A 14,498-nucleotide genomic window follows, 5' to 3' on the forward strand; every position below is an offset into this window, starting at 1 on the left:
AGTAATGGCTTCAAACTGGAAGAAGCTGGATTTAGATTAGACATTAGGAAGAAATTCTTCCCTGTGAGGGTGGTGAGGCACTGAAACAGGTTGTCCAGAGATGCTGTGGAGGCTCCTAAGCCTGGAAGTAGTCAAGGCCAGATTGGATGAGGCCTTGAACAACCTGGGCTAGTGGGAGGTGTTCCTGCTCCCGGCAGGGGAGTTGGAACTAGATGATCTCTAAGGTCCCTTCTGACCCAAACTTCTTTAACATCTTTCAAGATCTTAAAAGAAACCCAGCAGGGTGACACTAAGTAGCATCTATCAACCCTCCCACAGCAGCACCAATCCCTTTCAATCCATGCCTCAAGCTATTAGCACCCACTAAAGCTATCCATGCTCGGTATAATCGATGCTTAGGAACAGCACAGGCTGAACTTAACCACCTTTGCCCCATCCCCAAATGTTCATCAGCAATTCAACAAGGTAATTAGAGACACCTCTTGAATCAACATGCTCTATGCACTCCCTCCTCCCACAGCCATCCTGGAAACCACCCAACTACTCACCGTAAAATCACATGAGCAGTTCTGACTGTCACAAGCAGGGACTGCAGAAGAGGAGGGGAGGAGGGGGGAGAGGAAAACAAACATGTTAACAGCATCCTGGCAGGAATGGTGGTGCAGAAGCTAAAGGGGTAGAACATAAAATGCCTTTGTTACAGCTTAAGAAGTTGCTGTGACCCACCAGCTCCTCAAGGTGACTGTGTGCACCACACACCTGTGACAAGCATGAGGCTGGTGAATGGATCCAGGAGAAACTGGTCTCAAGCACAACGGTTCTCTTGGAGGAGCTACTGACAAGGGTCACTTTTCTGCCCCCACTACATAGGACAGACTGTATCTTTTCAGTCCTTATCACTGAGTGTTGAGGTCATGAGTCCACCAACCAGCTGTCCTCATTCCCACTGCTCAAGAACCATCTGAAGGACCAAAGAGGGGCAGGAATTTGAGGGAGAACCACAGAAGCACTTTCAAAGGATTTCCTTCCCTTTCTGAGATGTGAACACTGCAAAAGTGACTTCCCTCTTCGATCATCTTACCTGTCTAGGTAAGCACAGAGAAGAAAACTGAGTATGTATCAAACATCAAACCCAGTGCAGATGGCAGAAAGCCTCTGATAAGGCAGCCACCTGTCAGACAGCGATCCCTCTAACTGACAAGATCAGAGGTGTAGCCAAGTCACCAGAAAGAACTGGTTCCAGAATACCTAACCACATTTCCACAGGCTCTTACCACCTCAGAAAGGTGGTCCCATCACCTCTCTCTAACCTGCCAGGTCCACAGTGTCCCATCCCTTCCTTGTGTCCTCCCAGTGAAAAGAAATGAAACAGGACAAGCCCCTTCAGAGACTGCCCACAGCACCCTGTGGTTAGCAGAGGCCCAGTGACACATAAAGAGCAACTGGAAGCACTGCTGTAGAACCTGCCTGATGGCATGCCTGCAGCATGAGTACTAAGAAGAGTCCAGAAGAACTACCAAACCCACTGACTTCCCAATATAGCCATAAGATGATTGATTTGAATCAACTTCTCCATCTGCCAAAAGCATTCTGAAAATGCTTTCATGCATCTAACCCTTAGTAGGACAGAACAGAACAGAATAGACCAGGTTGGAAAAGACCTCTGAGATCACTGAGTCCAACCTATCACCCAACACCATCTAATCAACTCAACCATGGCACCAAGCACCCCAGCCAGTCTCTTCCTAAACACCTCCAGGGATGGGGACTCCACCACCTCCCTGGGCAGCGCATCCCAATGGCCAATCTCTCTTGCTGGGAAGAAATTCTCCCTAACATCCAGCCTGAACCTCCCCTGGCACAGCTTGAGACTGTGTCCTCTTGTTCTGGTGCTGCTTGCCTGGGAGAAGAGACCAATTCCCACCTGGCTACAACCTCCTTCCAGGTAGCTGTAGACAGCAAGAAGGTCTCCCCTGAGCCTCCTCTTCTCCAGGCTAAGCAACCCCAGCTCCCTCAGCCTCTCCTCACAGGGCTGTGCTCCAGACCCCTCCCCAGCTTTGTTGCCCTTCTCTGGACACCTTCCAGCAACTCAACATCTTTCCTAAACTGAGGAGCCCAGAAGTAGTAGCACCCAAGTATTTCCTAGTTGGCTTTAAACTAAGTGTGGCTGTGACTATTTCACCACCAGTGCATCTCAGGAAGAGGTGCACACCATCCCAGTAACACAAAACAAAGGCAGGAAGGTCACAAGGAGTCACCTAGCACAGCATGTTCTCATTACAAACATCATTAAGAAGTTAACCAGAGTGCCTGACTTCTGCCAGGCATGTTAGAAGGCCCTCTTCATCTCCTGCTCCATCACAAGTAAGAAGCAGAGAAAGACTACATAAGGGTTTTGGCTACAAAGAATCTTTGGGCAGACCAACTTTGCAGATGACACCAAGATGAGTGGCATGGTTAAGACTGAAGGAGAGGATGTCATCCAGAGGGACCTGGACAGGCTGGAGAGGTGGCTGAAGAGAATCTCATGAGGTTCAATAAGGCAAACTGTAAGGTCCTGCACCTAGGTCAGGGCAGTGCTAGGTATCACATTGGGAGCAGATGTTGGTCAGTCAGAGGGCAGAAAGGCTCTGCAGAGGGACCTCAACTGACTGGACAGATGGGCAGAGTCCAACAGGATGGCATTCAACAAGTCCAAGTGCCAGGTGCTGCACTTTGGCCACAGCAACCCCATGCAGAGCTACAGGCTGGGGTTGGAGTGGCTGAGAGCTCCCAAACAGAGAAGGACCTGGGGGTGCTGATTGACAGCTGCCTAAACATGAGCCAGCAGTGTGCCCAGGTGGCCAAGAAGGCCAATGGCATCCTGGCCTGCATTAGGAACAGTGTGGCCAGCAGGAGCAAGGAAGTCATTGTGCCCTGTACTCTGCATTGGTTAGGCCACACCTTGAGTCCTGTGTCCAGTTCTGGGCCCCTCAGTTTAAGAAGGACATCGAAACACTTGAAGGTGTCCAGAGAAGGGCAACAAAGCTGGGGAGAGGCCTTGAGCACAGCCCTGTGAGGAGAGGCTGAGGGAGCTGGGGTTGTTTAGCCTGGAGAAGAGGAGGCTCAGGGGTGATCTCATTGCCCTCTACAACTACCTGAAAGGTGGTTGTAGCCAGGAAGAGGTTGGTCTCTTCTCCCAGGCAACCAGCACCAGAACAAGAGGACACATTCTCAAGCTGTGCCAAGGGAAGTTTAGGCTGGAGGTGAGGAGAAAGTTCTTCACCGAGCGAGTCGTTCGTCATTGGGATGTGCTGCCCAGGGAGGTGGTGGAGTCACCATCCCTGGAGGCGTTCAAGAGGGGATTGGATGTGGCACTTGGTGCCATGGTCTAGTCATGAGGTCTGTGGTGACAGGTTGGACTTGATGATCCTTGATGTCTCTTCCAACCTTGTTGATACTGTGATCAATACAGGCTGGGGGATGATGAGATTGAGAGCAGCCTTGCAAAGGAAAACTTGGTGGATGAGAAGCTGAACAAGAGCCAGCAATGAGCACTTGCAGCCCAGAAGGCCAATGGCAGCCTGGGCTGCATCTAAAACAGCATGGCCAGCAGATGGAGAGGAAATCCTGCCTCTCTGCTCTGCTTGACCTCACCTGCAGTGCTGTGTCCAGCTATGGGGCTCTCAACACAAGAAGGTCATGGCCCTGCTGGAGCAGGTCCAGAGGCCACAAAGATGATCAGAGGGCTGGAGAACCTGTCCTACAAAGCCTGGGAGTGCTGGGGTTGTTCAGCTAGAGAAGAGAAGGCTCCAGGGAGACCTTAGGGCTGCATTTCAACATCTGAAGGGGACCTACAGGAAAGCTGGGGAGGGACTGTTTAGGAGGGCCTGTGGTGATAGGATGAGGTGCAATGGTTTGAAAGTGGAGCAGGGCAGATTTAGGTTGGACATAAGGAGGAAGTTCTTCAGAATGAAAATGGTGAAACACTGGAAGAGGTCCCCTGGGGATGTGGTTGAAGCCCCATCCCTGTAGACATTCAAGATCAGACTCAACGCTGCCCTGGGCAGCCTGCTCTAGTTGGAGGTGTCCCTGCTGACAAGATGCCCTTTGAGGGTCCCTTCCAACCTGATCCATTCTGTGAAGCTGTGGCCAGAGAGAAGGAAATATGTCCAAATTCTCCCCCTGCAAGTGGTGAGACAGAAAGGATGACCTAAGGTGCTGGACAGACACGGCACTAAGCACAACTCTGCGTCAAAACCAGTACAGATGGCACAAAGGCTCTGATAAGGAATCCACCTCTCAGATAAGAATCTCAGGAGTCTAGTCTTTGTAACCTCTAAGAAATTAATGTTGCCAAGGCATGATTTATGCTGGCTGGTGCTGAGGCAACAGCAAGATTAAAAGACTGATTTTGGTGCAGAGATCTTGCTGTGGCCTGGGAAACCTTCTTGTGGTCTTTCAGTACTTCAATGGGTCTGGAAGAATGATGGGAACAGACTTTTTGAGCAGGGCCTGTTGTGACAGGCCAAGGGGTGATGGTTAGAAGTCAAAGAGGCAGATTTAGACTGGAGAGAAGGAAAAAGTTTGATTCAGATTAGACAGAAAGAAGAGATTTTTAATGAGGGTGGTGAGACACTGGCACAGGTTTCCCAGAGAGGTAGTAGATGCCCTATCCCTGGACCCACTCCAGGTCAGGTTGTTTGGGGCTCTGAGCAACCTGCTCTGGTTGCAGATGTCCCTGCTGACTGAAGGGGGCTTGGACTAGATAGATGAGCTTAAGGGCTACCACAAGGTACCCAGAACCTGGACAGAAAGAACCATTCAGGTGTTACTCCACTTAGTATGTGCTGGATATTGAAATCAAGAAAACCACCCACAGTTGCCCAACCCAACAGAGTACACTTAAAACATGTAAGAAAAGCCAAGACACTGGACAATTTAGCATGAGTAAAGGTTAAACAGCCTGGAATTCTTTTTGCTGGATAGGAACATCAGAAGGGGGAGAGAAGAAAGGTCTGTAAAATCCCCAATGGTATGAAGAAAAGCAAAGGAGGAATGACTCCAGTTGTGGAATGACTCCGTAAGTGTGTGAGATGATTGTGTCCAGCTCTGGGCTCCTCAGCTCAAGAGAGACAGGGAACTACTGGAGAGAGTCCAGCAGAGGCCACAAAGATGCTGAGGGGCCTGAAGCATCTCTGTGAGGAGGAAAGGTTGAGAGCCCTGGAGGTGTTGCACCTGGAGAAGGCTGAAAGGAGATCTGATCAGTGCTGACAAATACCTTAAGTGTGGGTGTCAAGAAGAAAGGGCAGGGCCAGTGGAAACACTGGTGTCCAGTGATAGGATGAAGGGCAGTGGGTGCAAACTGGAACCCAGGAGGTTCCACCTTAACATGAAGAGAAACTTCACTGTGAGGGTGCTGGAGCCCTGGAGCAGGCTGCCCAGAGAGGCTGTGGAGTCTCCTCCTCTGTGGATACATTCTTGTGTGACCTGCCCTGGGTGACACTGTTGTGGCAGGAGGGTTGGACTGGGTGACCTCCAGAGATCCCAGGCTGGGATTCTGTGGTAGCCAGAATGTTACCAGACAGAAGATTCAGAACAACTTAAAGAGGTGGGGTTTTTTTTGTGGACACAAAGCTGAGTTAAGTGTGGAATTTGTTGCCTCTGCATCCTGCAGAGGCTGAAGGATAAATGAGCTCAAGAAAAACCCAGACAGCTTTCCAGAGTCCACCTGAAGCTATCAAACCCAACAGGTTTCTGTAATCCTCAGCTCCAGGAATGGCCTCCAGCACCAGCTGCTGCAAGCAAGGGTAAGAGACCCTTTATCCTGCATATTCTCCCCAAAATTCTGCTCACCAGCAGCACAGCAGCCTGCATGGATCCAGAGCTTGGCTGAGGACTATACACTCACACTGACTGAGCTGCTCCCTTGTTAATAAGCAGACACAACAGCTCCCAGTTCCATGGCTGGGCTCAGTGATGATCTTGAAGGTCTCTTCCAACCAAAACAATTCTGTGAATAGCTGGGCCCTATCCTGCAACCCAAAACATGCACACCACTGTGTGCTGCAGCACTAACAAGAGGACACTGACACTGCAGCACTCCCTGACCAGCCCACCCCATGCTGGTATGAAGCTGATAAGTCCTTCTGCCAAGCCAAGATAAGAAACACCACCACTGAGACCTCACCTCCTAGAGACCTTGGCAGATCTTCAGTACCCTTCCACTGTGTCCTTACCAATCTGGCCCTGCATATTCTTGTGTTTCAGGGCAAGAAAACAGACAGATTAAATAAATGAACTGCCTGTGACCAGCATCATGTTCTCCTACTAGCAGCTGACTCATTTCTTCCCTCCTCACTAACTCCAAGCACGGATTCAAGAGTCAAGAGAAGAAAAACCTTGCAGGCTGCTTGTTATCTGAACTAAGGATGTGCTGCTTCTGCCCTGAAAGGGGTTCCCAAACACTGGAAGGGGCTCCCCAAGCATGTGGCTGAATCCCCACCCCTGGAGGTGTGTAGAAGAGGCAGAGATGTGGGTGGTGCTGACGTTTAGCAGCAGCCTTGGTAGAGTCAGGTTGGACTGGATGATCTTAAAGACCTTTTCCAACTGAAGTGATTCTATGCTTGTTTTTTGAAAGCCAGAAGGGACCAGTTTGCTTATCTGATCCAATGTTTTGACCACCTGTGCCTCACAACTCTATCTTTAAGATAACCACATCCTCAGGCAGATAGCACATGAGCCCACCACAACACCAACCCCAGGCTGACATGCTCTCCACAAGCACACTGATGTTTACTCCACACTGCAGAGGCTTCAGGAGTGCACAGACAAGTGCTGCTCATCTCAGCTGAGGCACAGCTCCCCACAAACACCAGCAAGTCCCAAGAGTTTGCCTTGAGGAGAGGATGTCTCATCCCTTTTGGGGAGAAATGAAACAGAAAAGACAAGCCCCAAGGAGAAGGCTGAGCTGCACAGTGACACTTCCATCCCCACTCCCCAGCAGCTATTTCAACTAACCCTCCTTGCAATGCTCATGAAGCACAACCATTCTTTTTCCCACAGGCTGCCATGTGAGGTCAGCACCATCTCACTGATTTATCCTCTCATTCTCTTCTTCTGACACAGATCTCTCTTTATTTTTTTGGCTGGTTTAAACTCTGACAAGAGCAAGCATGCAGATCTGGCAAATGCTCTTAAATAAGGAGAGGGCTTGTTTGTGTCGGGAGCTTCTTCCTTGGGGGGAAACTGAAAGACCCACCACGTGCCAAGATAACCCCAAGTAAGGGGTGAAAAGCAAAACAGGACATGCATGAAGGAAGTCTCACCTCTGCTGCCATGAAAGCCAGGGTGTGCATGCCGTGGGTGTAGCCAATAACCCCACAGATGCCTGCTAGGCCACAGCAGGACAGGAGCATGGCTATGAGCAGGGCCAGGACTCTGATGTGGCTGCTCCTGGGGGTGGTTGGAGAAAAGGAAAGCTGCAACACAAACACACAAATACATCACAGGTGTAAAGGAGGACTCCATCCATCCTGACTTCCTGCTAAGTCCTTCTGACAAGCCAGGGACTTACCAGGAAGCCACCTCACCAAACAAGTCCTCATTCAGGAAAACCTTTTGCTTTCTAGAATAACCCAGACTACCAGGCAAGGTAGTAACAAATGATGCAGAATCCAGCTAAAACTACACATCACCCCCAAATCTTCTTTGTCCTAGGGTCATTTAGAAACAACTTCTGCCCTGAAAGGGTTCCCAAACACTGGAAGGGGCTCCCCAGGCATGTGGCTGAATCCCCACCCCTGGAGGTACATAGAAGAGGCAGAGATGTGGGTGGTGCTGAGGTGTAGCAGCAGCCTTGGTAGAGTCAGGTTGGACTGGATGATCTTAAAGACCTTTTCCAACTGAAGTGATTCTATGTTTGTTTTTTAAAGCCAGAAGGGACCAGTTTAGTTGTCTGATCTAATGTTTTGACCACCTGTGCAACAAAACCAAAGGCACCTTCTCACACAGTAGCTTCTGCATCACATCCACAGCATCTGCTTGCTTTGCAGACAGACACTTCACCTGAGCACACACTCTTGGAGCACCCAGAATAACTGCTCTGTCAGTTTTCCACCTCACAGCTGTTCTGATTTGTCCAGTTTTAGCTTCCAGCCTTTAGTTATTCCAGTGTCATTTTCCTCTGGAAGGAAAAAGACACCTCCTCCAAAAATGTAACTTGCAGCTAGATCCTGCTGGGCAGAGTCTACTCCAAACAGCTGCTTCATTCAACAGCAGGCACAGTATATTCATTTAGAATAAACCTTTATTTAGAATAAACCAAACCAGGTTGGAAGAGACCTTCAAGATCATCGAGTCCAACCCATCAACCAATCCAACCCACCCAAACAGCTAACCCATGGCACCAAGCACCCCATCAAGTCTCCTCCTGAACACCTCCAATGATGGTGACTCCACCACCTCCCCGGGCAGCCCATTCCAATGGGCAATCACTCTTTCTGTATAGAACTTCTTCCTAATATCCAACCTGAACCTCCCCCGGCGCAGCCTGAGACTGTGTCCTCTTGTTCTGGTACTGGCTGCCTGGGAGAAGAGACCAACCTCTGCCTGTCTACAACCTCCCTTCAGGTAGTTGTAGAGAGTGATAAGGTCACCCCTGAGTCTCCTCTTCTCCAGGCTGAGCAGCCCCAGCTCCCTCAGTCTTTCCTCATAGGGCTGTGTTCCAAGCCCCTCACCAACTTTGTTGCTCTTCTCTGGACTCGTTCCAGCAGCTCAACCTCCTTCCTAAACTGAGGGGCCCAGAACTGGACACAGGACTCAAGGTGTGGCCTAACCAGTGCAGTGTACAGGGGCACAATGACCTCCCTGCTCCTGCTGGCCACCCTGTTCCTGATGCAGGCCAGGATGCCATTGGCCTTCTTGCCTGCCTGGGCACACTGCAGGCTCATGTTCAGCCTACCATCAACCAGTACCCCCAGGTCCCTCTCTACCTGGCTGCTCTCAGCCACTCTGACCCCAGCCTGTAGCACTGCATGGGGTTGTTGTAGCCAATGTGCAGAACCTGGCACTTGGATGTGTTCAATCTCCTGCCCTTGGACTCTGCCCATCTGTCCAGCCTGTCGAGGTCTCCCTGCAGAGCCTCTCTACCCTCCAGCAGATCAACTCCTGCCCCCAGCTTGGTGTCGTCAGCAAATTTACTACTGATGGACTCAATGACCTCATCCAGATCATCAATGAAGATGTTAAAGAGGATGGGGCCCAGCACTGCTCCCTGGGGCACACCACTGGTGCCTGGCTGCCAGCTGGATGTGACACCATTCACCACCACTCTCTGGGCTCGGCCCTCCAGCCAGTTCCTAACCCATCGCAGTGTGCTCCCGTCCAAGCCATGGGCTGACAGCTTGGCCAGGAGTTTGCTGTAGGGGACGGTGTCATCCTCTAAACTACCTCCACAGTAGGCTACACAGAGGCAAATCCCAAAGGCCAAGTATTTAGGTGGTCTACCTCCTTGTTTTCAGGGCAGGAAGGGGAAGAACAGAACAAGGATAGAAGGAGCTGCCCAGAGCTTCACTCAGGTCTGACTGATGAAGCCAGCTCCCACATTTTGCTTTTGAATGGGTTCCTTCTTCCTTGCTTCTCTCCAGTTCAGTTGCACACATCCCTGTTTGCAAGGCAGCTCACACAAGCACCATTTGTCCAAGTAAAGAATTAAGGATACATGCTTTGAATGCAGAAGGAATAGAACAAGGGTTTCTTCCCATGGGAGCTTTGTTCTTTCCCAACTTTCTGAACAACAATAAAATTGCCAGATGCCTGCCCTGCTCAGTTCTGTCTCCACCACTCCAGTTTCAAGCTCAGTGCTTAGCTGCCTGTGAATTAACAGGCCTTACTGCACAGCAATAGAAATAAATCACAAAGCACAGAGCTACCAGAAGGAAATTCATGGATTCATTTCAGTTCCAACTTCCATTCCAGGGCAGAGGAGCTGAGGAAAACACACATCCACTACAGATGCTTAAAGGGCAGGATTTACTGTTCAAATTCCAGCTCCTTCTTCCTTGCCAAGCCTTCAATTTCTGCACCTCCACTGAATTTATTGCTGGTATTAACAGAGACTGGGATGCAGCTTATGGAGGAAGTTGGGCTGTATACCGCCAAGACACAGGCAGCCATCATTTGTTAGATGAAAATGAGCTTCACTCCAAACACAGAACCCACAGAAACAGGCTTCATGGCCCAACCCTGACAGGCACCAACCTATAGGGTGTTCTGCTCTCAAGCTTTATTCACTGAGAAGATCTATGAGGACATCTCAGAGTTACATAACAGTCATTCCAAGGCACACAGAAGGAGCAACTTATCAAGGAAAGGAAGTACCTTCAGCTCCATTTGTCTCATAGAAACATAAAATTGTTGGGGTTGGAAGGGACCTCAAGGCAAAGCCAGTTCCAACCTCCCTGCCATGGGCAGGGACACCTCACACTACAGCAGGTTGCTCACAGCCACATCCAGCCTGGCCTCAAAAACCTCCAGGCATGAGGCTGCCACCACCTCCCTGGGCAACCTCTGCCAGAATGTCTCACCACCCTCCTGGGGAAGAACTTCTTCCTCACATCCAATCTGAATCTACCCATTTCTAGTTTTGTTCCACCCCCCCCAGTCCTATCACTCCCTGACACCCTCAAAAGTCCCTCCCCAGCTTTCCTGTAGCCCCCTTCAGATCCTGGAAGGCCACAAGAAGGTCTCCTCTGAAGAAGGAAGATTGACAGAGCACTTCAAAGCAAGTCTTTGAAGCTGGGAGGTGCACATGTGCAGCACCACAGGGTGAGGAAATACTCTGAGTGATCTCTTTGTAACTTCTGATGAGCCACTGCCTGAACCAGAACCAGAATTTGCACATCCCAAGAGCCAGCCTGTGATGGGTTACACCCATCCTGAAAGCAGGGCAGGGGGTAGGGCTTGTGAGAGCCTTGCTCTCCCTGGAGGGCATTTTCCCCCTGCAGAACTGAATTAGTCTGTTTCACTCCCCTTCCCTGTCCAGTAAGCCTATAAAAAAGAAGACACTGCAGCCCTTTCTCTCTCTTAGCTCCTGCCTTGCCTGGACGAGAGGACTGCTGCTGACTTCCAGCTTTTCTGCCACGTGGTCAGGCCTGGTCCTCCTCCCTGCTACATCCACACCTCTTAGAATCATAGAATCACAGAATCAATAAGGTTGGAAAAGACCTCAAAGATCATCAAGGCCAACCTCTCACCCAAGACCTCATGACTACTAGACCATGGCTCCAAGTGCCACATCCAATCCCCTCCTGAACACCACTTCAAAGGACTGGTTTTGTATACCTATTTTTCCCCACCCATCCTTGTTCCTTACCCCTTGTGAACCCTTCCTGTTTTATATATATATACACACACACACACATATATATATAAAACAAAGCTGGGGAGGGGTCTGGAGCACAGCCCTGTGAGGAGAGGCTGAGGGAGCTGGGGTTGCTTAGCCTGGAGAAGAGGAGGCTCAGGGGAGACCTTCTTGCTGTCTGAAACTCCCTGAAGGGAGGTTGTAGCCAGGTGGGGGTTGGTCTCTTCTCCCAGGCACCCAGCACCAGAACAAGAGGACACAGTCTCAAGCTGTGCCAGGGGAGGTTTAGGCTGGATGTTAGGAAGAAGTTCTTCCCAGAGAGAGCTGTTGGCCATTGGGATGTGCTGCCCAGGGAGGTGGTGGAGTCCCCATCCCTGGAGGTGTTTAGGAAGAGCCTGGCTGGGGTGCTTGGGGCCATGGTTTAGCTGATTAGATGATGTTGGGTGATAGGTTGGACTTGATGATCCCTGTGGTCTTTTCCAGCCTGGTTAATTCTATTCTATTCTAGTCCATTGTTCAAACAAAATTTTTACCTCTCTACTTCCAAACCAACTCCAAATTATTTCTTGGTGGATTTGCCACCCTTCCCTTTTCTTTTTTCCTCTCTATTGGGAAAGGGGAGGGGGAAACAGGGGAGGGATTCTCAGTCTTGCCCCCATCTGAGCTCTTAAATCCCAGTTCAGGCTCAAACCACCACTCAGCCCTTCATCCAAACTCACATATTCGAAGCGATCCTTGCAGAGGTGAACCATGAGATGAAGAAACACGAGTCCGGAGAACCAGAGGCACCACATCACCACCTCTTCCACTGTCTGAACATTCAGCACCCCAAAAATGAAGATGAACTTGTAAAAAATGAAATTCCAGAACTTGTCCTTGAGGTGCTGTAAAGGGAAAAGACAGTGGGTTACTGTAGTGACAGCACTGGAAATGCACATGCAGAGGAGAGGGGAGAAAAAGAGAAAGGGGGAAACAAAAGCCAGAAATCAAAGTAGAAACGTGACAACAGACTGGCAAAAACCTGCTGATTGGTATTGGTGACCCTTACTGGCTTACTGAGGGTCCTTAGAATCTAGCCAGCCTTTTGTACCACCACAGCAAAACGGCAGCTCAGCACACGATGCAGTGTCCTGCTGTCCTGGTTCGAGCTAGGCCAAACTAATCCTGCTCAGGGACTTGACTTCCCAGCTCAGGCTCTGCTCTGCGGCTTTCTGAAGCTCAGGGCAGGTTCTCACAGCCAGTGGCTGCTTCTGTGTTGTGGTTTAAGGGTGAACTGGGGGGCAGGTGGAAATCTGACCCAGGTGAGGGTCCCTGGGTCATGCTATTCCCTCCCCTTTCCTGCCTGTTCTCTAGGTAAGAGGGCAGGAAGGCTCCAGTGGACTCTTCCCTTCGCCTTGCTGCCTGGTGGGGAGCTGTTTGCTGGCTGGGAGCTGCTGCCACGTGTTTGGGCATGCTTCCATGTGTTGTGGGGGAATCCACTGCCATCCCAGACTGGGTTTTGTATGCATCTCTACATATCCTTTCCCTCCATCTCTCTGTACATCCCTTTCCTCTAAATACCTTTTATTATTGGTTCAAATTACTTTCTCCCAGTTCTGTGCAATTCCTTTTGTTCACCCCTTACTTCCCCCTGCCTATTTTTGACCCTGTGGGGGGAGAGGGAGAGGAGGGACAACCTAAATTCTGTCCTGTGGAGTTTTTGCCCTGAAAACCTTAAATGGTGACATTCTTAGCAGTGAGAACACTGAGTGGGAGAGTTAATAACAAGGGCTGGGCTGCAGAAGGGCTCTGGCTTATCCTTGCTCCTGTGCAGACCAAGGGCACTGCCACATCTTCTGCCCCACAATGGGATGAAGTAAGTCAGAGGTGGCACCTGTGGGGAGAAGTGGACAGGACAGGTGCCCCTCAACTGACCCACAAGGGATTGCATCCTGTGGATGGTATCCTCAGGAGAAAGCTGAGGGATCACCAGGGTCAAGCCTCTTCACTCAGCAGTGTCCCAGGAAGACTTTGTCCCTTCTGCCTTCCACCCTGATCCATGTGTTCAAGGGTCCAGTTGCAGAAGCCAGCTCCTGAATCCTGCTCCCATCTGCTGCTGTGTCCAGCCTGGGACTTGCCCAGTGCCTGCCCCCAGAACCAGTGGTGACAATGGTGATGTCATTGCCATCAGGGGGTGGGTTCCATATTGGGTTGTATCTACCTGTACCTATAGCACTTTAGTATTTCCATCCCAGCTGGTTCAGTTTCTTTCCCAGCCCATCAGTCTCCCTCCCCTCTTCCCTCTCTTTTCCCTTTGGGAAGGCAAAGGGCTTCGCAGACAGCATCTGACACTTATCTAGTGGCCAGCCCAGCCCTGACCTTTGACATCTGCCATACTTCTCAAACAGTGCTCAGCCCAAACCCAGTGTAATCTCTGATTCTTCACAGCCAAGCAACAAAGCTACCAGGCTGCAAACACAAAGTCCCCTTTGCAAACAAACTGCCACAGCCAACCTGCCTGAACAGGAAGGATCTGGACCTGCTGGAGCGTGTCCAGAGAAGGGCCACAAGGATGAGCAGAGGGCTGGAGCTGCTCTGCTATGAGGACAGACACAGAGAGTTGGGGCTGTTCAGTCTGGAGAAGAGAAGGCTCTGAGGAGACCTAATTGTGGCCTTCCAGGATCTGAAGGGGGCTACAAGAAAGCTGGGGAGGGACTTTTGAGGGTGTCAGGGAGTGACAGGACTGGGGGGGATGGAGCAAATCTAGAAATGGGTAGATTCAGATTGGATGTTAGGAAGTTCTTCCCCAGGAGGGTGGTGAGACACTGGCACAGGTTGCCCAGGGAGGTGGTGGAAGCCTCATGCCTGGAGGTTTTGAAGGCCAGGCTGGATGTGGCTGTGAGCAACCTGCTGTAGTGTGAGGTGTCCCTGCCCATGGCAGGGGGGTTGGAACTGGGTGAGCTTTGAGGTCCCTTCCAACCCTGACGATTCTATGATTCTAAACAGCCTAGAACCTTGCTTGCAGAAACCTGCCAGAGAGTAGAGATGATTAAGAGAAGATGTGACAAGGTTTGCTCTTAAAAAGCACAACGCCTAAAGTGGAGAGTGAGGTGGATGAGCAATGAAAAAACAAACTCATCCCACGCAGGCACAGTAGGGAAGAAACAATGGGATGGTC

General features: G+C 50.5%; 1 protein-coding gene across 2 annotated transcripts in view; it reads right to left on the bottom strand.

Annotated features, from left to right (window-relative positions):
- The window catches only part of AMFR (autocrine motility factor receptor), a 61,510-nt gene that overhangs the window by 41,650 nt on the left and 5,362 nt on the right, over positions 1–14,498 (bottom strand). For both annotated transcript variants that reach the window (XM_068166528.1, XM_068166527.1), the window contains exons 3-5: positions 12,061–12,225; positions 7,308–7,460; positions 549–589 (exon numbers count right to left, since the gene is read on the bottom strand). In XM_068166528.1, coding sequence (XP_068022629.1) covers positions 549–589; positions 7,308–7,460; positions 12,061–12,225 — 359 coding nt within the window. The remainder of the gene's footprint in view (positions 1–548; positions 590–7,307; positions 7,461–12,060; positions 12,226–14,498) is intronic.

This window comes from Melanerpes formicivorus, unplaced genomic scaffold (genome assembly GCF_026170545.1).
Source record: "Melanerpes formicivorus ecotype bairdi unplaced genomic scaffold, bMelFor1.0.p_v2 SCAF_102, whole genome shotgun sequence".
In the NCBI taxonomy this organism is placed as follows: domain Eukaryota; kingdom Metazoa; phylum Chordata; class Aves; order Piciformes; family Picidae; genus Melanerpes; species Melanerpes formicivorus.